Genomic DNA, 27319 nt, shown 5'->3' with positions numbered 1-27319 from the left:
AACCCACATTGACCAGCGTAGTGAAGTATGGTCAAATAACCACCATGACCGACAAGGTGGAGGGGGGCGGGGGGGATCCATCAAGCACTGGATTGACAAATTGTTGTCAATTATCATTTAATATATAACAGGTTTGTTTGTTGTTGTTAGATCGCGTGAATAAAAATATGTCGTTAAACCCGCCACCACCCGTCACAGCCAATTAGTACGGTTTGTCATGTAAAAAAACGTGCCAATTCGTTACTACTTCAGCACTAAGCGGTTGTGTGTTGGAGAGTAAACAACCCACAACATTTACCATTCCAGTGCGACGTTCCGCCGGTAATCACAACAACCAGCTTCATCAGGCGACAGCCAGAATTGTGGAGAAATCCTCCCCCTGTTTCCGTCCTAAATAGAAGGGGGTACATAGTCCCAACATTCTACTTGAGGATTTTACACATGTAATGTACATCACAGCGACTTTATTTCACAATTCTTTTTTAAGCCCAGTAAGTGCATACGATTGACATATTGACTGTAGACAACCCACAACTCACACCTGTCACCCCCCCCCCCCCCCCCCCAGAGAGATGTGAATGTTACACAGTCTCGCTAACAGAGCTCTTTCTCTCTCTGTATGTTTTCAGGGAGACAGTTTTAAAAGCCGTTGTGGACAACCGGGCACGGCTGTCCGAAGCGCAGCTCGTTGAGAAGGATGCGGAAGATCGTCCCTAAACACCGCAATGGCGTGACTGACACGTGTACACGCAATCCAGTTATTTTAATCGATAGTAGGGAACGCATTTATTGTAATCGGTATTGATTCGAGTGGCGGGAGAGCACGTGAATGACGTTCAGAGCCAATTCGACAAATATCTGCAGCTGTGACAGTTCTAACAGATGTACGTGAAGCTGTAAGAAAAAAAAATACTTCTGAAAAAGTTTTACTCACGAGTTTCACATGTTAGGCAAACTTGGTTTTGGAATTAAACTTTAATGCATTCGCGTGTGGTTTGAACTCAAATGGATCATCATCTTATTCCTGGTCAGCAATAGAGTTTGAATCCCATCATATTCCGTGGGGTGGGGGGGGGTTCACACACTATTTTATACCAGGGCTACTAAGATCGGTGAACTGTGATAGATATTTTTTTGCTCAAGATTGTTGGTGCTTTTGGGAACCTGAGAATGGGATGAGGCTTATGAATTGCTAGTTGCCATTTGAAGGCGCGTCATACACTGCGCTACATTCGAGTGGCATCAGGAGGGCTAACGGAAGGTTAGATATAGTCCCCGTGTTGATCGTTTAGCCCTCCTGAAAGTATTAATCGTTGGGCATCGCAGCCTGTACACAGGGGGTGAACTCTTACCGTGGTGCGACCTCCAACGCATTATATAATTCAGTAATGCTTATATTGTATCATCTAAATTAATGATTAAGTATGCAGTGTTACCGATTAACAAGCCATATAATCGAAGTACCCATACGTATCCAATTTTCACTCTATTGTATTCGTTTAAACATATGTTTTCTCTTGCAAGTTAAACTATATTTCAATCCACATTACAAAATCGGGTTTCCATTTGTCCAATGCATTACACATGTTAGCAGGGACATCATCGTATGAAGACTTCTCGTACGTGGCAAAATGTTGGTGAAGACCACACACGTCATGAGAAACACACTTTCGAGCCAACCAAACAATGTTGCTTTCGCAACGGACAATAACATGCCGTTTAAGTCTTGTTTGGACACGAAGATAGATAATATAAAAGCAGCAGATAAGAATGTATTGCTAAGACAGAGTTGCACAAGACAGCAGTGCAGGTATGCAGCGTGTGTACACTAACGTGGTAACTAGAAAGCTCTGAAACTGAGACCCTATTTGTTATTAGGATGTTTCCCAATGTTATGCAAATTGTGCTGTCGGGAAGCGACGCATCAATTTGTAACGCGAACAGAGCAGTGCTGTAACCCCCATGACGTGTTATAAAATGGCTCGCAGAAGATGCCACAAAACTACTTCTGAAATCCTTGCAAGGGAGTTTGTGTCCCCCACACTTGTGGGGCACGCTCACACTTCCACACACGCACGTCACCACGGAGAAATGTTGGTGACCTGGTAAAACCAACCCAATAATTTGTAATTCTCGGAACTGGAATTTAGCCATATTAAGTTAAGGCCAAAGTTAATATGATCGGTTTTGGACCATTAGTGACCAGGCTATAACCATCAACCTACTATAAAGGAAAAAAAACAGTTTTTTTTATCAGGGGTGGCTATACACACACTTAACCATTACTCATTCGTGCTGCTCAATGTTCTGACCCATGAAGCCATCTGGTCACTTCCATGGGACCTAAATTAGTTTGTTGGCCGATACCAAATTTCCACCACCGCCAAACCACTTCCCCCCCACCAACTGCATAAATATTGGCTGAGTGAAGTCGCATAGGTGTGCCGTTTAAACCACTGGCGACTCATATTTGGTTAAATTAAAGCAACCAACAGAGGGCAAGGTCTGTTTAGTACGGCATTTGTACGAAAGTTTTTTTATTGAAAAAATTCGTTGAAAGCATTTCGCGCGTAAACATCGTGTAGTTGGTTTGTCCTTTGACGGAGTGGAACGCGCTCTTGCCCATGACGCGTCGCGTGGGTACACTGGCGTTGCTGAACGGCTTTGCGTGGCGTGCGGTCGTTTTGTGCGCACTGGTGGGTGGTGAAAAAAAAAATAGAGGTTCTATCCTTTCCGGCAATAATACAGGGAGGTGTTCAGATGTTCAAACGCCAAAATAGATGCAACAATTGCAAGGCAGAAAGTCTGCTTTTGAGCACACGTGATTTTGGTAAAACATGCAAACAAACATGCTTTAATGATGTGCAGTGACACGGCGCTGACTGCTGTACAGCAGCTGCAACTGCAGGTAGACACTTAGCACACACGCCGTTGAGTATATACACGGTGTGTGTGCCGGCAGGGCGAAGGAACTGGGGCAAGGGTCACGGCAGACCTCGTGGGGAGGCCCCTTGAACCCTCTGGTGGGTTCGAGAAGGGAGGCGTGGCTAAGGTGGAGCCGAGCCGCGCCGAAGGGGAATGAAAGCAGCGGAGAGCGAGAGCTCTGGGCTGCCGGTTCTGGGAGTGGACTCGTCTCGTCGTCGCCGTCATCGTCGCCGTCATTGCTGCCGCCTTCACCCGATCATTTCGCGGCTGGACAGTAGTTGGCTGTCTCGATCGACGCCGTCGGTGCAACGTGGACAGGGTTGTGTCTGGGCCGTGTCGGACGGCAGCGTGGTCTTGAGAGAGAGTGGGGGCCGGAGTTGGTGGCGTGAAATGTAATCAAGGAAGGAGGGTGCCTTCTGCGACTACCTCGTCTCTGTCACCTGCTCACACACAAGCCTCGACGAGGAAGAAGAGGCCTACGACACTACAGATGTACGTGTTGTCTTTAAAACTGATTGGCCTACGCCAGCCTCCTGCATGGCCTTGTCTCTTATCAGTGTTAAACTAGAGAACGGCAAAAGGCTGAACAGCACAAAGGCAATGCAATTAATTATCAAATCACTAATTGCTCAGGTTGAGCAGTTATATCGACGGGGACCCTTTAACTTTGATATTCTGATACTGGCAAAAAGGGTCCCAAAGATACTGTTGGGTGGGGTGGCTCTGAGGGTGTCCATTTGGCCTCGTCGTTGTTTTTGTGAAGGGTGCACTTAAGGTGAAAATGTGAAAAGCTGTTCGGACAACCGACGTGGTGTAAACTAATATTGACCCAGGGCGGTGTGTGTGACACGCGGGAGGGTTGTTGTTTTTTTTAAAATCCTTTATATTAAGTTCGCTAGCTTGCTTGTGTGCTTGCTTGCGTGCTTGCTTGCTTGCTTACGACCGTGCAAATCTTTCGGTCGTTTTTTAACCCACTTCCCGTGATCCAATCGAGCTGACATTTTCCACACATACTCGTTGTGCGAGACAATTAATGTTCGTGAAAAAAAATTCCCAACATTTTACACTTTTTGGCAAAAAAAAAATATTTTACATATATTCAAATAGAACGCACAGTGTAAGAGCCCAGAGCGTAACCCCTCCACAGGCTGTGGCGGAGTAGCGCAGTTGGTAGTGCCCTCGCTTCCCATGCCAAAGGTCGCGGGATCGATCCCCGCGTCCTCCACATGCGAATATATTTTTAAATCCTTTATATTAAGTTCGCTGCCACGCATATAAAGGATTTATAGTGAAAAACTTCGTTTTTACGGGTTATACTTATTTCCGTTTACCTTGCAGATGAAGAGCTGGGAAGTGTTGATTTCGGTTGGTTTGGTAGAATCAACTTTGCAAAGGTCGACTTCTGCAAATGACAGGTGTGGTAAACAATTATTGATTGTATCCCAAATGTAATGTATAGCACCAACAGCGTTAGATGTGAGAGTCCATGGGACACATATGCCGCCTGCTTTGTGATAGCCTTGAGAGCACAGTAGCGTGTGTAGATCGATGTCAACGTAGTGACTTGGCTGTTATTGATTTAGATTACACTTACGCAATGCATGTCGTTACAAACTTTGTTCCCATCAATTCCCAGAAAATGTTTTAACAATGTTCCGAGTAGTGATATACCCACATCAATAAATAACAATTTATATAAGTTAATGACAACCCCCCCACCCCCTCACTGGTCTTCTGTCGAGGTGAAATGCACTCCGGCGCCATGGACAATGCTGAGCACAGAGGCATACTGGCTGAGGATGCCGGGCTGTTGGGGAGGGAATTTGTCTGGCAGTGGTGGAGTCGTGGTCGCTGGCACAACTCTCCGAGTCTCACTTATCTCGGCAGGGTGGTTGCACGCATTGGTGGCAACAGCAAGAATCCCCTGGGGGTTCAGTTCCCGACTCGAGATCCTTTCTGTGCGCGGAGTTGCTAAGTTGCAGAGCCATCGCTAGTCACTGCAAATTGAGATCGTGTTGTGTTGGAGTGTGCATCGCTGCTACGTACGTCAAACAAAAAATGAAAACCAACGTGGGAGCACCTTACATAACATGCCCCAACCCAGGTTGCTCACTTAATAAACAAAAACAAACATGGATGCTCATTCATTTACATTTTATACGAAGTGAATAATTCAAACACTTGTTTCTCACCTTCGGGGCGAATTTCACACAGCTGTGTGCATAACGTGCTCAAGAATATCTTCTCTACTTGAAAGGCATGCTGGGATACCTCTTCTTCATTGTTGTTTCGGTTTGTTGAGGGGTGATTTGTAAGCTCCCATGCAGCACCTCTTATATGTATGCAATGTTGCGCTTCTTTCGCACCGTACGTAGCCAACCGTGCTAATCGGAGGTGCGAGATGAAGGACAACAAACTAAAGACAAAAAAAGCAGCGCGAAAGAAACGAGTTTTCAATCCAGATGCAAAAAGTGTACAGCTACAGTGGTTTCTTAGTATCGGAAGAAAGAGTGTTCCAGACGGCCGCAGAAGCGCATCTGAAAGCGCCGCGCGATGCGGCGACCGTCTTTGTTCGACGGCCAGCCCGTCGCTCCAGCTACACCGGCGGGCGATGGGCAACCCAGGCGAGTTCGTGGGCCACACGAGCGACCCTTCCTCCACCTCAGTGGGCCACAAGCTTGGCATTGTGCTCGTGCACTTACCATGGCACCCACGCATCACCCGAGAGACCCTTAGAGTAGTGCTGAACGATTTGGGGAAAATATCTAATTGCGATTTTTCTGACATACTGCGATTTGATTTGCGATTAAATTTTTTAAGGTCAAGCTTCAGTTCAATATTCACTGTGTAATCGATTTAAAACATGTGATAGAGCATTACCACATGATACCATCAAAATATTAACTGCTCTATATATTCTAATGCAAGGATGAGAACTTAAAATATTTTAATTGCTTCCAACATGTATTTATACAAATGTTTTAATTGAGAACAATTGTTAAGTTAAATAAAGAAAGTTATAATAACAATAAAATAAAACAATTCCAAGAAGAAATTAATAGGACTTTTCAAATCGCAAAAAATCGCAGCCTTTGCCATTTGCTAATCGCATTGTTTGAAATTGCGATTTCGATTTGAAATCGATTAATCGTTCAGCCCTACCTTAGACCGGCCCCCCATGCGGGGTTAATGCAGACTTGATTCCTTGTAAAAGGTTTCAGTTTGGTGTTTTAATAACTTAACACCTGTTTTGTGGCCAGATTAAATGGGAACACCTATTCTCATTGTATTAAGTTGCTTCAGCACTTAATCTGGCTAAATTCCAGCTCTTTTAATTTCCAATTTCGGTTTCGTTGACATGCATTGAAAGATCTCTGCAAGGGTGTTAAAAGGTGTGCCCCAAATGACGGCAGATCCCATAGGTGACTTGTTTACTACTGTGCAGCAGTTGTGGGATCTGATGGGAGTAGCTTTGAAGAGGTTAGTATGTACTGTATGTTGAAATTCTTTCGACCGTACGAAGTCCACCGTGCTAATCGGAGGTGCAGGGGAAGGACAACAAACTAAACACACAAATCAGTTCTGGAGAAATTAGTTTTCAATGTAGATTTAAAAGTGCATAGCTCCAGTGACTTTCTAATATTGGAAGGAAAAACGTTCCAGACGGCCGCAGCAGCGCATCTGAAAGCACACGATGCAGTGACCGTCTCTGTTCGATGGTTAGCTAAAATCCGCTGCGAGGATGACCGTAGTTTGCTTGATGGTTTATGCTTCTTGACGAGATCAGCAACGTCCTGTGGTTCATTTGCGGCAAGCACTTTGTTTGTAATGAATGTTACCGCATAATGGATCGTGTGGTAGCATATATGGCTTAAACCATGACGACATCTTCATCGAATGCGAATGAGAGTCTACACCGAGGGGACTTCTAAATTATTTCTGCGGCCACTTTACAGGCTGCTCTCTCTCCAGACGAGAGTTCCAAATGACATTTTTTTTCATTCGGTGAAATTACACAAATGGAATATAATCGGGGGAAATAAATGAGGATAAACGTTGCATGCTGTAAGCTGTTTGGAATATAATTGTAAACCCAACTATCTAAGGCCATGAAGTGAGCCCAAAGCAGAGTTTGTTGTGCACTTCTTATGAAGGACTCACAGGCTCATAACAGCAAAATCATCCGTAACAGCAACATCATCCGTAACAGCAACATCATCCGTAACAGCATCATCATCCGTAGCAGCATCATCATCATCCGTTGCAGAATCATCATCAACATGCATCCACAATTTCCTGCCCCCTCCTCTTCTGGCTTCCACAGCCCCTTGACATTGCATGAGCTGAGCCAAGTAACAGTACCCAGGCCAACCCAGCGTGATTAATGCCCTCTCCTGCTCATCAGGTGAGCATTGTTCCAATATAATAATCCAGTCAATCCCACAAAAAGCGGTGAATATGCAACACGCCGACTCCTTCATCGTCTGTAACAAGAGGGTTAACATCGAAAATCTTCCTTCAATAATTATCCTGAAGCTGAAGATGAGTGCAAGATAACTGCATTTGCAAATGCGATTTGTAATTTTTAAACTTACCCACGTATTGATATTTACATTTTAATTTGGACGCTTATTGAGGGGCTGTGTGCTGTCTTGGTGTGATCTTGGACTGTTCTTGTTGTTGTTTTGCTGCCTTGCCCAAGCTGGGGAGTTGGTGTACTTATGCAATTTGAACTTATAAATTTGATGTATTTTAGCGATTTACTTACCTTCCCTATACTTTGCACTCCTATCGTTATTTGTATGTTCTGTTGTTGCCACTTTCTGACCCGCCCCTTCTGTAAATATGTGATAAAGGAGCTTCAGGATAAATAAAGATTCTGATTTTGGCTGTGCTGGCCTGCCCCATGTAACATTTAATCTGTCATATTACAAAAACTGCAATGAAAAGTCACGTTAATATATTGTTTGAAACATGGAGATCTCAATGTACAATGTGAAAATTAGCAGGATCGGCAAAACTATACACCTGCTAACAGGGACTGTTGAGTAGTGAAGGGCCCCATGGTGGCGGGATGTTAACTTCTTCACCTGCTCTACAGGAGGTCGTGGGTTCGATCCCGACCCTGACGCCTCTGTATATTTGGAGTTTGCATGTTCTTCCCGTGGTCGCATGGATTTTTCTCCAGGTCCTCGGGTTTTCTCGCCTCCACATTTAGAATCAACGTGCGTTTAGAGTATTTGGCTACGATACATTTGCACGTGATTATTAGCCACTCTGTTGAGCTATCATTTGTGGATGGGTCGCTTCTGATAAAGAGCTATATAGCTCAGTGGGCCTTACCTGGTAAAACAAACATATTGGTTTAAAGCTTTCGTGACTGCAGGGATTCATATTCTTGGATCTTTCGGTATAGTCACGTAGAAGGGAAATAATAATAATTAAAAGTAAAAAAAAGACAATAATAATTCTCACGACGTTTCGACTGCAACACAAGTAATCATCATCAGGTGTGAAATCCACAGCAAGAAAAAAATAATGATTGCTTGTGTTGCAGTCGAAACGTCGTGAGAATTTTTATTGTTTTATATATTTTATTTTATTATTTCCCTTCTATGTGACTTTACCGAAAGAGCCAAGAATATAAAACACAAATAGTTGAATGGTTTCGGTTTAATTTAGTTATACATCCACTTCAAATTCATGTAGGCTGTAAAAAGTAATTGTAGAGGAATATCGTGCCGCATGAACACAGCCAAACCAGTATAAATCACTCGTTCTGAACCATAGTTTTATTCTGTCATGCAAAATATTTCCAACTCTTTCTTTGGGCCATCTGACATACTGTTCACAAATATTTAACACATATTCACAGTCGTGTGTGCTCAGATATGTACAACTATCATGTCTATATTGCGAATTAAACAAAAAAAAATAAAGAAATGTAACTTTCGGCCTTTCCGAAGAAATGCTTACAATTAATTTGGAAGACCCTCTTTGGAGCTGTAAATAATTAAAATAAATTATTTGGAGTGAAAAAATTCAATAAAAATCTTAAAGCTACGCACATAATCTGTTCTAAAGAGGTACTAGGTTGAAGTGTCAAATATATCATCCAACATGTAGGCCAGCTACTAAATAAAATACTGCATATATATAAAAACAAACCTCCAAATGAAAAATCTTCCATCACAATTCCTGCACCAGCCTTAATTTGCATTGCTGATGTTTAGCAACTCCTGCAGTTCCGCGTGCATAAATCAAAAAGGAAAGAGTTTTACAGTAACGCGAATATAAATTGCTAAGCCATACACACAACAATGCACTTCACCGGCAGCCCGTATGGTTTTGATGTGGTACGGCACATACAATGGGTGTTTTAAGTGAAACCCACACTTACCAGAACGAGATGCATTCGTGAATTTAACATCCAAAGTTTACAACCGTCACCCCGTCCTCTCCCAACTAATACGTGTGAAACGTGGTGTGAACTTGGAGACAACTCACAACAAAGTCGTCCAGACAAATCCATGGGCAACGGAGCCCTGGATGTTTTTGTTTGTTTATCTGGCCACTGTAATGCAACATCTTGTGTAGACAAACGCTACTTTAGTTTGTGGCCACTTGGCACAAAAGCGAATGGTGTGTAAGAGAAGCCCATCAAGAAACGTAGTCAAGTTGTCCGACTATAGCATCGCAAATTTAAATCACCCCAGGATTATTTGATTCATAAATATAACAAAAACATGAAACAGTACACAATGCATAACTTTATACTCGCACAAAATAGCAATGTTTTTGTCCAATTCAGTCTCGGAGAAGATGATGTATGAACGATTGTAAACAACAACAGCAACAACAACAACAAAAATGAACGTTTATAAACTGAAATTTACGTACGCTAATTAAATGTACAAACAAACAAAATACGTTTACATTTTGTTTGGCTATGTTCATTGGCTATGCTCACACGTGGAATGCATTCTAAAGGCAAGTTAGCTTTGTTGGACAACTCGACAGCAGTGCATTTGTGCCAGCCCACGCGCCAGTGAGAGGTTTAACGCAATGCCACCCACAGAGCTGCTGCTTGCTGATGCTGCCCAGCCCAGGGTGGAAAGTGCCCCTCAGGTTGGGAAGCACCGCTCTTGTCGCCCGTCAGCATATCTCGCGCTAAGCTTCTCGTTGCTCATGCCCGACAGTCGGTGACAACACATATTACGTAAATATCCGCCGGACATCTGTGTGTTTTGGTGTGGATTTATCTACACGTTTATGTTCACACTACTGGTGCACACAAACTGCACTTGCACTCTGGATTATTATTTTTTGGCTTGCTTAGACTGGTAGAGCAGTTAGACCAGACTCTTATTTAGCTTATGAATTAAATTCTAAGGGGTAAATATCATAATTTAAGTCATCCAACCACTACTCTAGGTTGGTGAATGTTTTTGATGATCGGGGTGAAAGAAATGTAGCCAGACGAGATATTTCTACGCATATTGTCGTGGATTTGTGTTACTTTGCATCTTGCATATGAATGCTTCTGCCATTGATTGTTTCCGTTACAAATGTTGCCGACAAAGGGAGCTGCCAAGTCTTGACAACACCGACAACGAAGCAGCGGCACGAACACTGACACGAGGCTGTATATACAAGGCCTCCACTGGCTCACCTCAACGTGATCATGTGAGTGCAGAGGATGGGTTGAGTGGGATGAATGTAGAAATGCAAAGTTGTAAACATTGGCATTTAAATGTAATGGACATGTGACACGAGTTTAGACTGCATTTGAACACCCAACGAAGAAGCATATCTTGGCTCCGTATTTAACGTTATATTTATACACTTTTTTCCCCAATGCATTTTCACAGGATTTGGGTTAGCTTTTACAGGAAAGCAGCACCACCTCTGATGACGGGTGAAACAAAGCATTTGACGAGAACCAATGTTTGATAGCTATTTACAACGATGAGTAGAAGATTGGAATATCAGGATCTTTGCACTGTGGACAGGTTTCACCCAGCAGCAATCCTGCAACCACATGGCCCCAGATTTGACCGGCAGGACCCCACCCTCCCCTTTGCACGGAGGGTTGGGTGAATATCAAATTCCTCAACCAATATTTTAACTCTTGTAGAGTCAACGAAGTAGTAACGATACACGCAGGTAAAAGCACAGCTCTGCCGTATCTTGCTCAAAGCTACCGCTGGCAGAAGGCTCTGGAGAGCCCTTCTGGAGATGGTGTTTTGGCCTACGCTTACGCGCTGGCCAGACGTCTTGGAAGAGGTGGGAGTCCCCAGACTTCACCCCACCACACGCAAACCTGTTAATAAACGCATCCGTTTGCACTGCAGGGTGGACCAAGGCCATGGAGGGTGATTTAAGAAACTTGCCCCATTGTTTCAACTGCCACACCGGGAGATTGAACCGGTGACCTCTGGGATCACAAGTCCAGTGTGCTGACCGTTACACCACTGTGGCAACATCCCAGCTATCTATCTTATATATATTTATATAGCAGCATCTTATTTCAAGGGGCTGTACGACAACTATAAAATTGTACATAAGATGATAGTGCTTGGGATAAAGAGTGGGGTTATTACTAAAAGTGGCAGTATAGTTATGGTGAGAGTTATGAGAAAATGTGGGAGTGGTTAAGGAAGGGTTGTGGTAAGCCTGGTCGTAGCTGGGTGGTGCGGGCAGGGAGTAGCAGTAGGGGTAGTGATAGGGGTAGTGATAGGGGTTGAGGTAGTGAGTGGGGTTGGGGTAGTGATAGTGAAAGGGGTAGTGATAGGGGTTGGGATAGTGATAGGGGTTGGGGTAGTGATATGGGCTGGGGTTGTGATATGGGTTAGGATAGTGATAGGGGTTGATGTAGTGATAGGGGTTGGGGTAGTGATAGGGTTAGGGGTAGTGATAGGGGTCGTGATAGGGGTTGGAGTAGGCCTGATCTTAGCTGGGGGTCGGGAGCAGGGAGTATCAGTAGCAGCAGGATGGGCTAGGGGAGAATAGATGGGGTTGCTTTAAGGGAGGCACGGCAGCAGGTTAGTGAAGACGATATAATCTTATATTGGGTTCACCTTGTGGTATTGTTCAGAAAAGCTTCCAAGGTTCAAGCTTTAGAGAAAAAAAATTACCGGGGAGATTCCACGAAGTGTTCCTGCCAAAGGCTCATGCATGAAAACTGAACACTGCCTCTGCGCTTTCAGCGAAACAGCTGTACCCAATGAGAAGTGGACGTGGACTTGCGCACAATTTTCCTCTTTTCATCGAATAGTTCTTACGTCCTCCACTTCAACGCCCGAGAGCAGCGTTGACCACCTCATTTCACACGCAGAGCTAGAGTTCAATACTGCATCGCATTCGCACGATGAGGGCATATACGTGACTGATTCATCCGGCGGAGGGAGCAAACCTACGATACATTCATCTGCTTTCCCCTTAACAGATTACAATCGAGCATCACTTTTATAACTCTGGCAAAACAATCAGCTCCGTTTTACAATAAACGCAATTCGGGGACAACACGCAATGTGTTTCACCCTTCCCATCAATGCCCTGCGTGTGTGTTTTGTATACGATCCCTGCAAAAACCCCTTCACGACAAAATGCCCATCGTTTTGGCTATACATAGCGAGCGTGACACATTATATAGCGGAGGGGGGGGGCATGACTGACGCTTGGCAACCGTCATGATGTGAAATGCAGTGCGAGACGTGTACCAGCTTGGCCAATGCCGAGGGCATCGTGGGGTTTGAAGCGACACAGTAATGCACGGCATTTAAGCGGCGTGACGTGGTCAGCCATACTCTATACGATGGCATTCCCATTGGACACGTGCCCGTGATAAACCGAAAACGTCTCCATCTGCTTGCCGTTCCTTGCCGTTCCTCGGTGACTTGCATGGATGGATAACAATCTCCCGTTGTTATCCAGGTGCATTCGTGAATGTTATTAATGACAGCAGTCGGTCCGTGCAGCCACAGGCAGCAGTAATCGATGGTCTCGTTGGCTGCCCGGCTCAGGGGAGGCTTCACCAAGTTGCAGAAGACCCAGACCCCTTCGCGGTGGCAGATTCGGGGCATCCCTCTCCGTCGGAGAATTCAAACTGCATCGTATTCTGCAGCAACAGCAAAAATACACAAGTTGTGTTTAGCTTAATTTGTGCCCGTTTTTGTTTCACACAACGTACGAGTTCGTTTTGACTGCCAGCAGCGTTGAGAAGATCACGAAATGCTGACTCTTATTTGAATCACTGCCCGGGATTGCTCGTTAGGAGGACATGCGCTCGACCGTTACCACAACAGTGCCAAATGGAATTCTTCACTTGAGCCAGCAATGAACTCAAACGCAAAAAGCAGTGCTGCTCCTCGTCGTTGACTACTCGCGTACACTCGCCAATCACACATGCAATAAAAAATAATAAATCCCTCAGACCTTGGTGTGAGCAATTAAAGCTAAATTGATATACATAGAGGATGTTTTTGATGTAGTTACTGGTGACCAGGCTGGGGCAATGTAGCTCTGCATGAGAGAATATTTTTTACTTGGCACGAGCCAAAGGTTTCACCCCAGGATTTCAACAGTCCACAGAAGCCTGGTACAGCAATTAATCTAAGTAACTATTTTCATTTTATTTTACTAGGTAAGGCCTATTGAGCTTTATAGCTCTTTTTCAAAAGTGACCTGGCCACAAATGATAGCTCATCGAAGTGGCTTATCATGTGGAAATGTATAGCAGCCAAATACTCTAAACGTATGTTTCTAAATGTGGAGGGAAAAACCAGAGGACCCGGAGAAAAATCCACACGACCACAGGGAGAACATGCAAACTCCAAATATACAGCAGGTGTCAGGGTTGAGATGGAACCCACGACCTCCTGTATACCAGGCGAGGTAGTTAACATCTCACCACCGTGGTGCCCCTCATCTCCTTAAGAGACCGTTGTTCCCCCTACTTGTCCATGACAGGTCAATGTAGATTACTTGGTGACTGCAGAGATAGTCCAGGAACCAGTGAGGACCGCAATGCCACTGACGTGACCCGTAACTTGGCCAGTGCATGCAGGCTTTATCGAATTGCGTGTGTCAAATTTTTAAATGGATAATCTGTTGATCGTGGTATGAACATTAACCTACAACGGTGAATACATTTCTTTTTATATATTAAAATATATTATTAATAAAATAATATATACTTTTATGAATGCCATGTTGACACAAGTGGAAGGCTATGTTCATCTCAGTTGATGGTTGAGAGTCAGTGATAGAAATTCCATAATTCCTATCATTGTTTTCTACAAAGTTATACCAATTTTATAGATCCCCAGAAGGACACACAGGCTGAGTTGACCCCCCCACCCAACCTAGATTTGACCGTCCAATTTTTAGAAGAGCAACTCTCTTCCGACGTAGCCTCCCAGCCAGTTCAAAAGCGAACGCAGAAGTCAAACAAGCGGCGATCGCGCCGCACGAAGCGGGCACCTCCGCAAAGTGGTCCTGCGAGGCGGCGGCCGTCTGCCCAAGCGAGATCTGCGTCTTGACGCGCCGCACGACGCGCTCCTTCTCCGAGAGGCCGTCCGACGCGGTCGAGAGGGCGTCCAGGGAGAGGTCGGGGGTGCGGCGACCCGGCGGCGGCTCAGGGGAGACGCGGCCCTTCCGGGACGACCCGGACCCGGACCCCGAGCCCGAGCCCAGGCCGGCGCCGCCGCGGCGGCGGTGGTTGTGGTGGGCCGGCGTGGGGCCGGTGCGCGAGTCCGTGGTGGCGCCCGGCGAGCGGTCGCTCGTGTTGCCCTCCTCGCCGTCCGACGCCGAGGGGTTCTCGGAGCTGATGGTGGAGTACGACTGGCAGCTGCTTACGCAGCGCGCCGGCCTGGTGGTGAGGAGGGGAGGGGAGGAGTGGGCGGAGGGAAGAGACAAAATTGCAGCAAACGACAGGAACCGATACTCATCCAGAAGGTGATGAAAGATGATACAAATGCTGAGTGTATTTATGTTTAGGAGGAATCTGGACAGGTCTGGTGTTAAGCGTAATTGCCAATAGACCACGATGAATTGTAAATCAATTCGGTATCTATACTGATATCAATACAGTAATATCCTGGTTTACATCAGGGGGGGGATGCATTTCTGAAAGGTGCGATGATGAATATCGAAACGACGTAAATCAAAGCAATTTACAGGCTAGGTAGAGGCGAAGGCCGAGAGGCAACAGATTCGAAAAAGGACGGACGATGCTGGCAGTGATGTAAGTGTGGGGGTTGAGGCGACGCAAAACAGGTGGTGGTGTTAATAATGTGACGATGTATTTGCAAAACCACATTAAACACGTCACTTAAAAGGGGAGACGTAAATCGGGGTATTACTGTACCATGAATTGTATATATATGTAATGTAGTTCTCAGAGACACCATCTTGTTCAGTTATATGTATATTTATTATGAGTAAAGTCCGCCGACTCACTGAAAGCTTAACGAGTAACCACGAGTGACTATATTCACTTGGGTAACTTAGACAACTCTATTATTCTGAGACAACATAACTCTAGCCTTCCAAGACTACAAGGTGCCCACTCCAGGATGATGAAGACGACCCGCTCAAAGGTGACGGCGACGACGGCAGTTCCCCCACAACAGCAGCCCTGAGCCCCGGTCCACGCCGGCTTTTATCCCCCTCACGACCCGGCCACGCCCCTATTCCCAAACCCTCTCTCACCGCACCTGGCCCTGTCTGTCTCTGCCCTTATGACAATTTACGACCATTAGGTCCTGTGCTTCCCCTACCGTGAACCTGCCAAAGCTTGTCGCATCAATTATTATTAGCAACCGCTTAGGTCCCACATTACCCTACCGTACCCAGTCTGTTCTCGTTACGTTAATTAGTAACCATGGCCACGGGGAGCCGTACTGTCCCTACATCACCCCGTACTGTCCTTACATATATACAAATATATGTATATACAATTTACAGACCTGAAATTCATAGTTTCATGGTACAATAACTTTTAAATATATAATAATCAATGACTCCATTTAAAAGATATAACGTAGGATGTGTGTTATGAGTGAAATTAGTACTTATGGATGCTGGGAACTCTTTGTTGTTTCTTAACAATGAAAGCTTTGTTGTTTTTGGCTCTCTTCACTCTGCGGAAGGGCGATTAGGGGATAACTTTTTATTTATTTTACCAGGTAAGGCCCACCGAGCTACATAGTTATTTTTCAGAAGCGACTTAGCTTCTGTGGAGGGAAAAACCGGAGGACCCAGAGAGACATCCACGCGGCCACGGGGAGAACATGCAAACTCCAAATATACAGGTGCCAGGGTTGGGATCGAACCCACGCCCTCCTCCATACCAGGCGAGGTAGTTAACATCTCCTAGCCACCGTGGCGCCCTAAGGCTGCAATGTGAGGCTGACCTCTGCCTGCGTGGGAAGTCCACTTCACTGTCCACCTCTCCCTCCTCCTCCGAGGAGTCCAGCGCACCCTGTAGTTACATCAAAAACATTCAACATAAAACAGGCATCATCCCGTATTTCATCTTTACCCGTTGCACACTACAGTTTTTGTTTTGCGACACATAATAAAAGAGAAACTGGCACAAATATTCCAAAGCGAGACCCTCTTAAAATTCTTGAAAGTCAGTGAGACTTTTCAGGAATCATGAATTCACATTATCTCCATCCTTTTCATACCGTGTCGCCTTCTCAAGCTCTTTCCCTGATCACATCTCCTCCCCCAATTCCCAGCCAACATAATCTTGGCACACCGTCAGTAGCTCGAGTCTCGTTAGATGCTTTACGAATCGAATTGTACCGTTGTATTAGCGTGTGTATAAGCTGCATTCACATCACGGTACAACAATAAAGAACGTCTAGTTTTGTAAAGCTACAGCAAGCCCAACTGTTATCACTTTGTATGGCCACCGTTAATGCCATTAGCCTCCATGTAGCGAAGCAAATTGAGTTGTTTTGGTAATATTTTCTCAGAGCGAAAAATCCGGAGCTCACAGTCTTATCAGGAAGTATTTACAGCGATACCTTGACTTTTGCCCACTTGACTTTTGTCACTTCGCTCTTTCGACCGTTTTCAATTATAACCAGATTTCAAATTTCGTCCACGTGCTTTCCTCTTTCGTCCGATTTCATCCCAAACCTTCCACGACGTTCGCGCCACGCGCCATCTTTTTCGTTCAATCTTTGAATAGAAGTCGTTCGGTGAGCATCTCTTATATTTGTGTTTATTCATATATTATTAAAACTGTACTTATTTCTGTGATTATACTGCAAACAATTCATAGTTATTTTTGTGATAACAGTATAATACTACAGTGTTCATAGTTATTTTCGTGATTATAAAACACTTGTACAGTATTGTTTATTTACTTAGTTTTGTTTAAATATTCTTAAGTTTATTTTATTTCTGTTTATTTAGGTTTCGCACACATGTGTCATATAGTTACTGTAGTTATTTGCATGTACGTTTTTATATTTACTGTAGTTATTTGCATGTATGTTTTTCACCGGCCAAAATAAATTTGCAAGCTAAATAAAGTCTCTGCCTTGACATTCGTTCATTTTTCACATTCGTCCATGCTCTGGTCCCTAACCAGACGAAAGTGCGAGGTATTCCTGTAAATGAGGATAATATTCTCATGCCTTTAAAAACAATGAACCCCTAGATTGAGGGTGTTTTGGGGACTCCACCCACGGGCTGAAATTAAATATTTCAACAAGTGATTCAGTTGAAACATTATTGGTTGAGCTCAGTGGAATCACATTGAAGTGGATTATCATTCTTAAAAACAAAATTTATTAAATCTCTAATTAAGTGAATACATGTGTATTCCAATTTAATTGTGGGAACGTTTCATTGTGGGTGAGTTTGCCTTTACACACAGCGGCCACTGCATAGCAGCATTAGTCATTCATAATATATACACACACTGGGTTAATGACGAATATCAAACTATTAAAAACGACATGCAAATTGGTTCAGAGCTGAGTGCACCGACCAATACGCTACCTACTCAGCCACATGTATGCTACTGGACTGCATCAAGACGCAACCACGTGGTCTGTCAGTAGGAGGTGTCCGCCGTACCAATCTGCGCTCTTTCCGGCCACTGGTGCAGGACTTGCGAGCGAGCACGAGCGGGCTGTGCCGGTCAGCCGGGAGCCTCCGCGGACTCCGTGGACTCTGGCCCCTCTTAGCGATGATCACGGGGCTCAAGTCTACCGCTTCCTGCGATGCAGCAGCAGCAGAGGTGGTGGCGGCGGCGGCGATGGCGGCACGCTCAGGCGAAGGCGCCGCAACATTCGCCGTCTCGTTCCCATCGCAGTATCCGTCCAGGCGCCCCTCCAGGCTCCTGCTCTTCTTGAGCGACTCGCAGGAATGACAGGAGCCCGCTGCCGCCCGTCCCACGGTGCCATTGCCCGCGGCCGCGTCTCTCCGCGCCTCCGACTCCAACACGGAGCAGATGAGGTCGGGGCTGGAGCCAACCAGCCGTCCGGGCAGCCTCAGCGACGCGGGGCTCCGGAGCGCCGCGCCCGAGCCGAAGTAACGCAGCGCGGCACGGCGCGTGTCGGAGGTGTCTTCCCCGGAACAAGGAGCAATGCGGCTGTCCGCATTACGATCGTCGTCGTCATCGTCGTCGTCGTCATCGTCGTCGTCGTAATCGTCTTCGCGGATGGGACTCGTCTTCGGGCTGCTGGCAAAGTCGGCGTGCCAGCTGCGACCGTAGGGGCGCTTGGGCCGAGGTTTTCCCCGCAGCTGGGACTTGCCGCGGCTGGAGGGCAGGTGGACGGGAACCGAGTCCAGACTGCGGGAGATCACCTCGGCTCGCAGCAGATCTGGCCTGGGGCGGTGAAAAAAGTGGCAAAACAATGGCGTGAAATTTTTCAATTTCATTGGGCAAGATAAATGTCTCTCAGTGTTAATGTACGCCAAGGTGTGTAATGCATGCCAAGGTGTGTGTTTGAGTTGCATGACATTATGTTCATTATGATCACTACATATGAGGCTGATCCAGACATCAGCCAAACAAGATTAAAGTAATAAAGTAGTATTTAACGACAATATTCATGTTGTGGGTTTCTCATATGATGGCATGATGCTTACATGTGTTTCATTTTAGCATGTATTCTGTTCCATGCAGCAATTAAAAAATACATCATTATAATTATTCACACTACGTGGGTTGTTAATGAAAATGGTGACTAAATTAGTAGGGGTATATTTACCTGGAATTTTTTCAACAAAATTAATACAGACACATGTCCAGGTCTGATTTATACGGTGGTGTAGACTGCTTTTCTCCAAATTTTGGACAGAAAATAAAAAAAACTAAATATCGGAAAATCACGTGAAGTTTCAGTGCTCGGCTGACTGACCCACACCAGTGTTGACTCGAACCATTTGAACAGTTACCTCCACAGGCGAGCAACACGGCAGCATAATAACCGGCTTAGCTTATGGCTACAACAAGGAAGCCAATGAGAGGACTTTGTGGGGCAGCAGGTGACCCACAGTATGCACTGGTGAGCCCTACCTATGGCTGCGGTGCGGGGAGCACAGGTAGGGTGCGGGGGACACATGTTTACGAGTGCGACGTCACCGTGACGTCGTCACGCACGCGCAGCTTCACGGGTGCAGCTCACAGGCGCCCTGTTCTCTCGGCTATTCGTGCCCCCAAAAACCTCGAGTCCGCTGACACCGCCGCCCTTGTGAGAGGAGCCAGCGAGGGAGTGCCGCCCGTTACCTGCGGGTGTGCTGGGCCCCCTTGCCGGTGGTTGACCTCTTCTTGATGAGGCGCTCCACAGCGTTGGGGCGGAGGGCGGGCCGGTCCCCGTGGCGCTTGTAGAGGCCCGGGTACTTCTTATCCAGGACCTGCTCTCGTCTGGCGAATTAGGGCAAAAACATACGCAATACACGTTAACTCAATGTAGCCTGCCTGGTAGTTGGGTCCATAACAATGTGTGTGTGTGGTGGTGTGTACGTATGTATGTTGAACTTCTTATGCACCGTACGTAGCCAGCCGTGCTAGAGGTTGTCTACGTACGGTTTGTTTGTATGCAAGTGTTCATACGAGCGACTGTGCGTGTGAGCGAGTGAGCATGTGCGAGTGTGCGTGAGCAGTGCCCTCCCTACCTGACAAGATCTTTCTCCCGCACCTCCAGCTGCAGCATGATGGTACTCAGCTCCATGTAGAGGTTGTTGGCTCGCTCCAGCTTGCGTTCGTAGTGGTCACGCACGTCCAAAGCGTGCCTGAGGAGGGAAAATAACAACAACCGCTATGAACAAACACTTGATTTTTTTTATATGCAAATGTAATCAATGACTTAATATATTTCAATCATTTAATGATCCCAGAAGTTTAGTAAGTAAAGGGTTAAGGTGCAGTAATGCCTGCTCAGTGTTGCGTACAATTTTTTCAAAAGGCGAAGCCCTGTAATTGCCACTGCTGGTGTAAGGACCTCCACTGTAGGGAGCTCTACAGAGCTTCTCTTTTTGTTATTTTAGCCTCATTCCTCACACTGGCCAGACATTCTGGAAGAGGAGGGAAAACCCAGAATTGACCGCACCACATACGAACGACTCCGCCGACTAACCGTCGTGCACCTAATTCATGCTGCTGGGCGGACAGTGGCGAGGGGATTTACCAAAAAGTGCCAGGAAGCTGAATCGGCACCCTCTGGATTGCTGCTAGTAAACGTCCATGCGATAATCCACTTCGTTGAGCTATTAGCTATAGAGCTCAGTGGACCTTACCTGGTAAAATAAAAAATAGTTTAGTTTGCATCGTTTAAAGTCCAGCGCGTCAACCATCGCACTGCGACGGCTTCCCTCGGCACGCCAAGTCGGTTGAACAACGTGGAACGAGGGTCACCTGAGCTCTTCTCGCCTCCTCTTGATGAGCTCTTCGTCCAGCCTGTGGATGCACGCCCCCTCGCTCCGGATCTTCTCAAAGTGGTTCTTCACCTCCTCGCGCCACTCCACCTGCAAGCGCACGCGCGGGAAATAAAAGGCCAGTGCAAGGCGCTTCACGCGCGTCTTTACGGTGTGTGTGTCGAGCCATCGTGGATGAGCGACTTTCACAGGGGCAGAGGAGACCGTATCCAGCGGCATCACTATGGGGGTTGGGTGTCAGCGTTATGCGACGCATAGGGGCCCAGTCGGCCACAAGAGGGCCCCCGAATCAACGGATAAACAAGTAACAGAAATGTGTTCAGAAAAACGAATTAAACGAAAATATATTCCAATAATTTCAACATAAATGACAAAAAAACATTGTTACAAATTTTAAAAAAATATTTCCGAAAAATACTACCGGTGTTTGTTACTGAACACGATTTAAATCAGTCTGCATTAACCACAAGTACGTGTGGTTAATGAAGACTTGATCCCTTGCAAAAGATTTATATTTGGTGTTTGAACATCTTAACAAATGTATTATTGCCAGAAATGGTAAAACGTATTCTTATTTTTCATACTTTCATACTGCCAAAAAGGCCCCATGATTTAGACTTTTTTTTGCTAACTGACGTCCGCATGAACATAAGACGCACAATAACACAACTCTGAGTGTTGTACCTTTAATAATAACTGTCACCGTGAGACTGTCTTCCTCTAAACCAAATACACGATGCAACTAAAATAATACACATATAAAGTTATAGCCTACGTATTATTGCATACCGATATAAAACCATCCGTAGCTATCTCAGTAAAAGGGAGTCGGGAGAAAGGAGGGTAGTCGGGGAGACCCCACAGTCGCATCTTGCATAGCCCCCACCCCTCCCCCCCGTTGAAACAGGTCGTTTTGTTGTTTTGGTGGCCCAGCCACCTCACATTGGAGGGGGCCTGTTAATCACGAGACTAAAGAGGCACCGCTAATTTCTCTTTCAGGTATCAGGGAAACCGTGCGACATTGCTAACATTGCGCTACTGTTAAGTTGGGCACCTCCGTGTCGGCTGAAATTTAGGAACGATTGTGCCCACCGGTAATCCCTGAAGTTTGCATGACACTGTGTTCATATGAATAGACATGTAGTGTAGCGGGTAGCGTGCTACGCTACGAACCTGGCAAGCCGAGCTCGATTCCCGTTCTATGGCCAACACCAATGACGATTATCTGGGCCTCCCGTAGGTCAACTCAGCCTCAAATGAGTACCTGCAGAGGTGTGTAAACATCCCCACTAGGGAGACAAAGGCGGCCGGGCGTAGTGCTGGCCACTCACCCCCTCGTGTGCCATGCCGGCCTTCGTAGGTACTCGCTAACAGCACTTGCCCCAACAGCCTGTTCAGGCTACACAGTGGATTTTTATAGAGATGTATCTCATTCAAACACTCGGCTCAAGTTTTTTTTATATACAATCCGCAGTGCATGGATGCTTGTGCTTTTAAAACTAGCTGCTTCCTGTTCTCAGCTTCCCATCAAGATTACAGTATTCCATTTCCAGACTTGATTGTATTTTTCCAGCTGCTACTTTCTTAATTGTCATCACCACTGCAGTCATGATTCTGAGGTCTTTAGAGCAAAAAAAAAAAAATTCAAGTCGCTCTTGAGAAACATTTAATTAAACTAATTTCTAATTCAGCGTTGCACTGCAGGCAAGCACCGTTGTGCCATCTGTTAGGGTGTGTGTAGTAATTACCCAAAATAAAATGGAATTGTGTGTCATATTCAAGTTGTTTCAATGATGGGTTTATTTCTGGTAGGGTCACATACTAAAGCTCGTAATTTTGTCCTTGCTGCTATCACCAGCTAGTCACATTCTCAGGATTTACCATGTGTACGTACTCTTTGGTTCTTTTGGTAAAGTCACGTAGGTAGAAATAAAATAAAACAAACTTAAATAATTAGCGATGGATGACTGTATGTATTCATGACCATGTGGCACTCTATTTTGTCATGGTTTTGTAATGACTGTAGTATTAAAGAAACATACACCAACACTTCTGTTTGTTTAAAAAAACATGTCGTATATTGCCAACCTCTGATTAGCATGGTTGGCTACGTACGGCGCCAAAGAAGTTCAACATACGTATATCTAGAAACACAATATGTTCATGAAAACTCGTGAAAAGTAGTCAGAATGGATAGGTCCGTCAGTGTCTCCACATTCAAGCATTGGGTGGCGATCATCTCAGTTGCAGGCCCGAGTTCAAGTAACCGACAACACTCCTGGCCAAATTGCCTGTGATCAGCACAACTGCCAGTTGTTTTTTTCTTTACACTTGCTTAGCCAGGAAAGCCACACACTTAAAACTGAAGTATTTCATGAGGGCGGTGTCCAGTTTTCGCAGCAGGGGGCGTCGTTGCTGCTGAGTGATCCCAAGCGAGTAGTTTGAGCCCTGATTACAAAGAGCCTGCCCCTTCGAGGAGAATTACATCGATGTACCACGCCTCACTTCCAACACACAGTTTCACCCCCGTTTATGTCGGGGATGCGTTCGTGAAAGTTGCGACGAAGAATATCGAAACGACGTCAATCAAAGTGATTGACATGGGAGTAGAAGGTGATGGTGGAGGCGAAGGCTGAGAGACGACGGATAAGGGAGCGTCCATAAATGACGTCACGCGATTTTGGAAGATTTTTTACCCCCCCCCCCCCATCGTCACTCGGCGTCACAAAAAGTCAGACCCCCCTCAAATATGACGTCACAAAGCTCTGCCCCCCCCCTCCCCAAAAAACACATTTCCATTTTGAAAATAAAACATGCTTCAAATTGTTTTAAACTATTGTTATTGTAGTGCGTATTTAATGTGGCACTGCACATCGTCACAAATGTCTGACCTCCCCCCCCCCAGGTGCGTGACGCCATTTATGGACGGCCCCTAACGAGAAAGGATGGACGATGCTGTGAGCGACGCAAGTGTAGTGCTTGAGGCGACGGAAATTGGTGAGCGATGCTAATAAAAATTACGACGTTTTTGTGAAACGACGTAAAAAAGGGCGATATATATCGGGGTAATACTGTACTTGCATGCACAAAATCCCCCAAAGTACTTGGAAGGTAAACAACAAGATAAACAACAAGGTAAACAACAAGGTAGACAATAATGTTGGTTAGGGTAAACAACAGGGGGCAGCATTGTCTTTAATATTACTGTATCTGGAAAAATATACCTACTCAATTACCAACTGGTACTGCATTTGCAGAAATTGTCACACAAGCTCATGTTAATCGTGTCGGGTTTCTGCTGGCAAATGTGACAAGATAAAAATAATACGTAACCATTTTTTTTACGAATAATAATTTAAGCTTATATTTACCCTCGGCAAGCCTTAACGGGTATCAAGACTCGTTTTTAAGGAACGTCCTGCCAAGTTTTGCCAGTCGGGAGGCGATATTGCTGCTTGTGTGCGATCCCGATGAAGCAAATTGCAGGTAATATTCGAGCATTGGGATGTTGGCCAATACCGGTTACATTTCTGTATTGTTTTAGCCGTGGGAGGAAACCAGGGAACCGATGGATACCCACGCACACCGAGTGAAAGTCTGCGCGTGGGAGAACGTAGCAAGTGTGGAGCACACTCACCTGGGACTGAAAGTACGTCTCCTGTGGTGTGGACAGCAGGTCAGCTGACGCAATGTCCAGGTGCAGCAAGATCTGCCGGAACGAGGGACGGTTTCTGGGCTTGCCTGTCCTGTTTCCACAGAGGACACGGACATGGGGGAAGCATGTACGCTCACGTCATCAGCCCACAGACACTGTGACTATATGCCCACCAGAAATCTCAAGGAAAGCCTCCTTCAACCTAATTTGTTTGTTATGGTTTATCCTACACCCTTTGAATAGTACAGAACTCCTCTTATCCGCCACCCCGTTATACACGGCTCCTATTATCTGTGGGAGCTGGAGTACCCACGAAAACTCCTATTATCCGTGGCTCTATTCTTCCTATTAGCCACGCATGATTGTGGAATGGCGTCTGATTTCCTGCGTTTTTGTCACGTTTAAGATAAATCGTGATGATTAATTGAATATGAAACACAAATGGCCAGAGAGAGAGACATTGGGAAGTGCTGCGGTCAAAGCATGGTGCATGCTGGCCTCCTGCTGTGACCACAGGCGGCACAGATGCCACAAATAGACACAGGGACAAAGAAACACAGAGTCACAGAGAGACACACATCGAGAGATATAGATACACATATAAACACGGAGGCAAAGAGAAACACAGAAATACGGAGGCACATAGAGACACGGAGACAGACATGGAGACACAATGACACACAAGAGAGAGACGGAGATACATAAAGACACGGAGGCATACAGAGAGAGAAACAGAGACGCACAGACACGGAGACACCTTTTTCCAATGGTATCAGAAAACATATGAAGATAAATGACAACATCCAGACTGAAGAAAAGTAAGTGGTCTTGGGCAGAACATGTCACTGAAAAGGATGATAAATTGTGGTGTAAGATTAATAAAGGAGCGACAACCAGGGAACGTAACACATCCAAGGGGACGTTAACAGAGGAGATGGAGTGATGAAATCAGCCCATGTGCAGGTGCTGGATGGATTGTTGCATCGCAAGTGCATGAAAGGTGACGGGGGCTTGGGGAGGCCTTCATCCAGCAGTGGATTGAACGTGGACGATGATGTTGAATATTTGCAGATAAATATAAAATAAAACTAGTTATGTTCTTGGTTCTTTCGGTAAAGTCACGTAGAAGGGAAATAATTAAATAATTAAACATAATAAAATACAATTCTCGACGCTATCTTTCCGACAGCCCTGGTCTTCACCAGAGGACGGGTGCTTGCGTTGTGGCCGAAACGTCGTGAGTATTGTATTTTATTATGTTTTATTTTTATTATTTTATTATTTCCCTTCTACGTGACTTTACCGAAAGAACCAAGAAGATGAATCCCTGCAGTCACGAAAGCTTTAAATCGAAAACTAGTTACGTGCTGATTTTAGAAAGCCACTGGAGCTATGCACTTTTAAATTGAAATTGGAAAATAATTTCTTTAGAACTGCTTTGAGTGTCCTTCCCCGGCACCTCCAATTGGCACGGCTGGCGACGTACTGCGTGAAAGTAGTTCAACATACATACTGACTACACACTATCCAGTTTTTTTTGTTTAAAGACAATATCCATGAGCTGGCTTTTACATTGTGGTTAAACAAAATAATGAATTACAGTTTGCTGAAGTCAATGGAATTGATGGCGAAGGCCATCAAGGTAGATCACGATCTAACGATTGGTTAACGTGTGGTATTCATCCTGATTGTGGGCCAGAGCAATTGGAATGGTTTCCATAGCTGTCAACCCATACGGTTTACTCCGTATTCTTGTAGAGGGAAATTGAGTTTTCAGGTCCATACGGCATACAGCCGTTTCAATTCGGGAAAAATAATATATATTTGTCTATTTGTTCGTGTTTCTTCCCTGCGATGGGGCTTTGTAGGATGGACGTTGAGATTTATAAGGGCACGGGGTGAACAGGTGTGAATTGGTCTGTAAGGCACTGATGAGGGGTTGGCATGTATGGGTATCCCACACTCAGTACATTTCCCATGTGGGTTGCACCGTTTTGGAGTAGGGCTGGATTTAATCACATTTTATTGATGGGAAACATTACATGAAGAAAAATTAACGTGCAATGCTTCACGTTTAAATTACTGATTCGGGAATAAGTATGCACACAATGAAAGTGATTGAAATGTTCTGAATTTAAATCTGAAAATAAGAAATAGAATCTGACGTTGAGCCTCAAAATCCAATATCTGAAAATATTGATCTCAAATGTATCCCGAAAATGTATAAGTAGTATATATTGCATATGCAGATTCAGCTAAGTTACCTTTTTTAATACTTTTTTAAATGAACAGCTGTGTGCTCTAACAAGTCACATTTGTTTAATCTTCCATTAATTAAACGACCATTTTGTCTCCTAAACCTTTACAGCACATTTATGAACGTGATAAAAAAACATGAACTTGTTAAAATTATGACAAGATTTAAACAAATGCAAACCTGTTGCTTGGTCAAAATGGTTGACCAGAGAGCTACAGAGATGAGTTGACCGACTTGACATTGGAGAGTGAATAACATTTACAAGAACACAGTTACTACATTTGTCAGGAATTTGAAGCCTAGGCAGGTTTTTATTATTATTTAAAATTCAGTGTTTAATGTAAATTGTTGTCTCACGTGGTAGATTAGGGTCGTGAACTTGCCGTTGAATTCCGTTTTTTTTACTGCCGTTAGAAGGTCCAGGGGCAAGTTTCACGTCTGTATATTGTTTGCCTTGTGATTGCCAGAGGATCTCTGAGATCAACTTAACTGCAGACAATGCACTTGCCTGGTAGCTGCACATAAAACAATAATTTTCACTAACCTGCTTCCGTTTCCACCATTAAAACAACCCC

The 27319-nt window shown here is 45.1% G+C and overlaps 1 protein-coding gene across 3 annotated transcripts in view; it reads right to left on the bottom strand.

The window, feature by feature from the left end:
• Positions 1 to 8739: 8739 nt before the first annotated feature.
• The window catches only part of LOC144944021 (mitogen-activated protein kinase kinase kinase 13-like), a 129986-nt gene continuing 111406 nt past the window's right edge, over positions 8740 to 27319 (bottom strand). For all 3 annotated transcript variants that reach the window (XM_078872036.1, XM_078872016.1, XM_078872026.1), the window contains 8 exons: positions 24470 to 24578; positions 20813 to 20922; positions 20074 to 20190; positions 19685 to 19822; positions 18028 to 18781; positions 16344 to 16411; positions 14410 to 14797; positions 8740 to 13045 (listed from right to left, as the gene is read on the bottom strand). In XM_078872036.1, the coding sequence (XP_078728162.1) occupies positions 12959 to 13045; positions 14410 to 14797; positions 16344 to 16411; positions 18028 to 18781; positions 19685 to 19822; positions 20074 to 20190; positions 20813 to 20922; positions 24470 to 24578 (1771 nt within the window). In that variant the 3' untranslated portion in view covers positions 8740 to 12958. The remainder of the gene's footprint in view (positions 13046 to 14409; positions 14798 to 16343; positions 16412 to 18027; positions 18782 to 19684; positions 19823 to 20073; positions 20191 to 20812; positions 20923 to 24469; positions 24579 to 27319) is intronic.

The sequence above is a fragment of the Lampetra fluviatilis genome, chromosome 2 (assembly GCF_964198595.1).
Source record: "Lampetra fluviatilis chromosome 2, kcLamFluv1.1, whole genome shotgun sequence".
NCBI lineage: Eukaryota > Metazoa > Chordata > Hyperoartia > Petromyzontiformes > Petromyzontidae > Lampetra > Lampetra fluviatilis.
The sequence above is the reverse complement of the archived record's forward strand: the minus strand, read 5'-3'. Positions and strand labels throughout refer to the sequence as shown.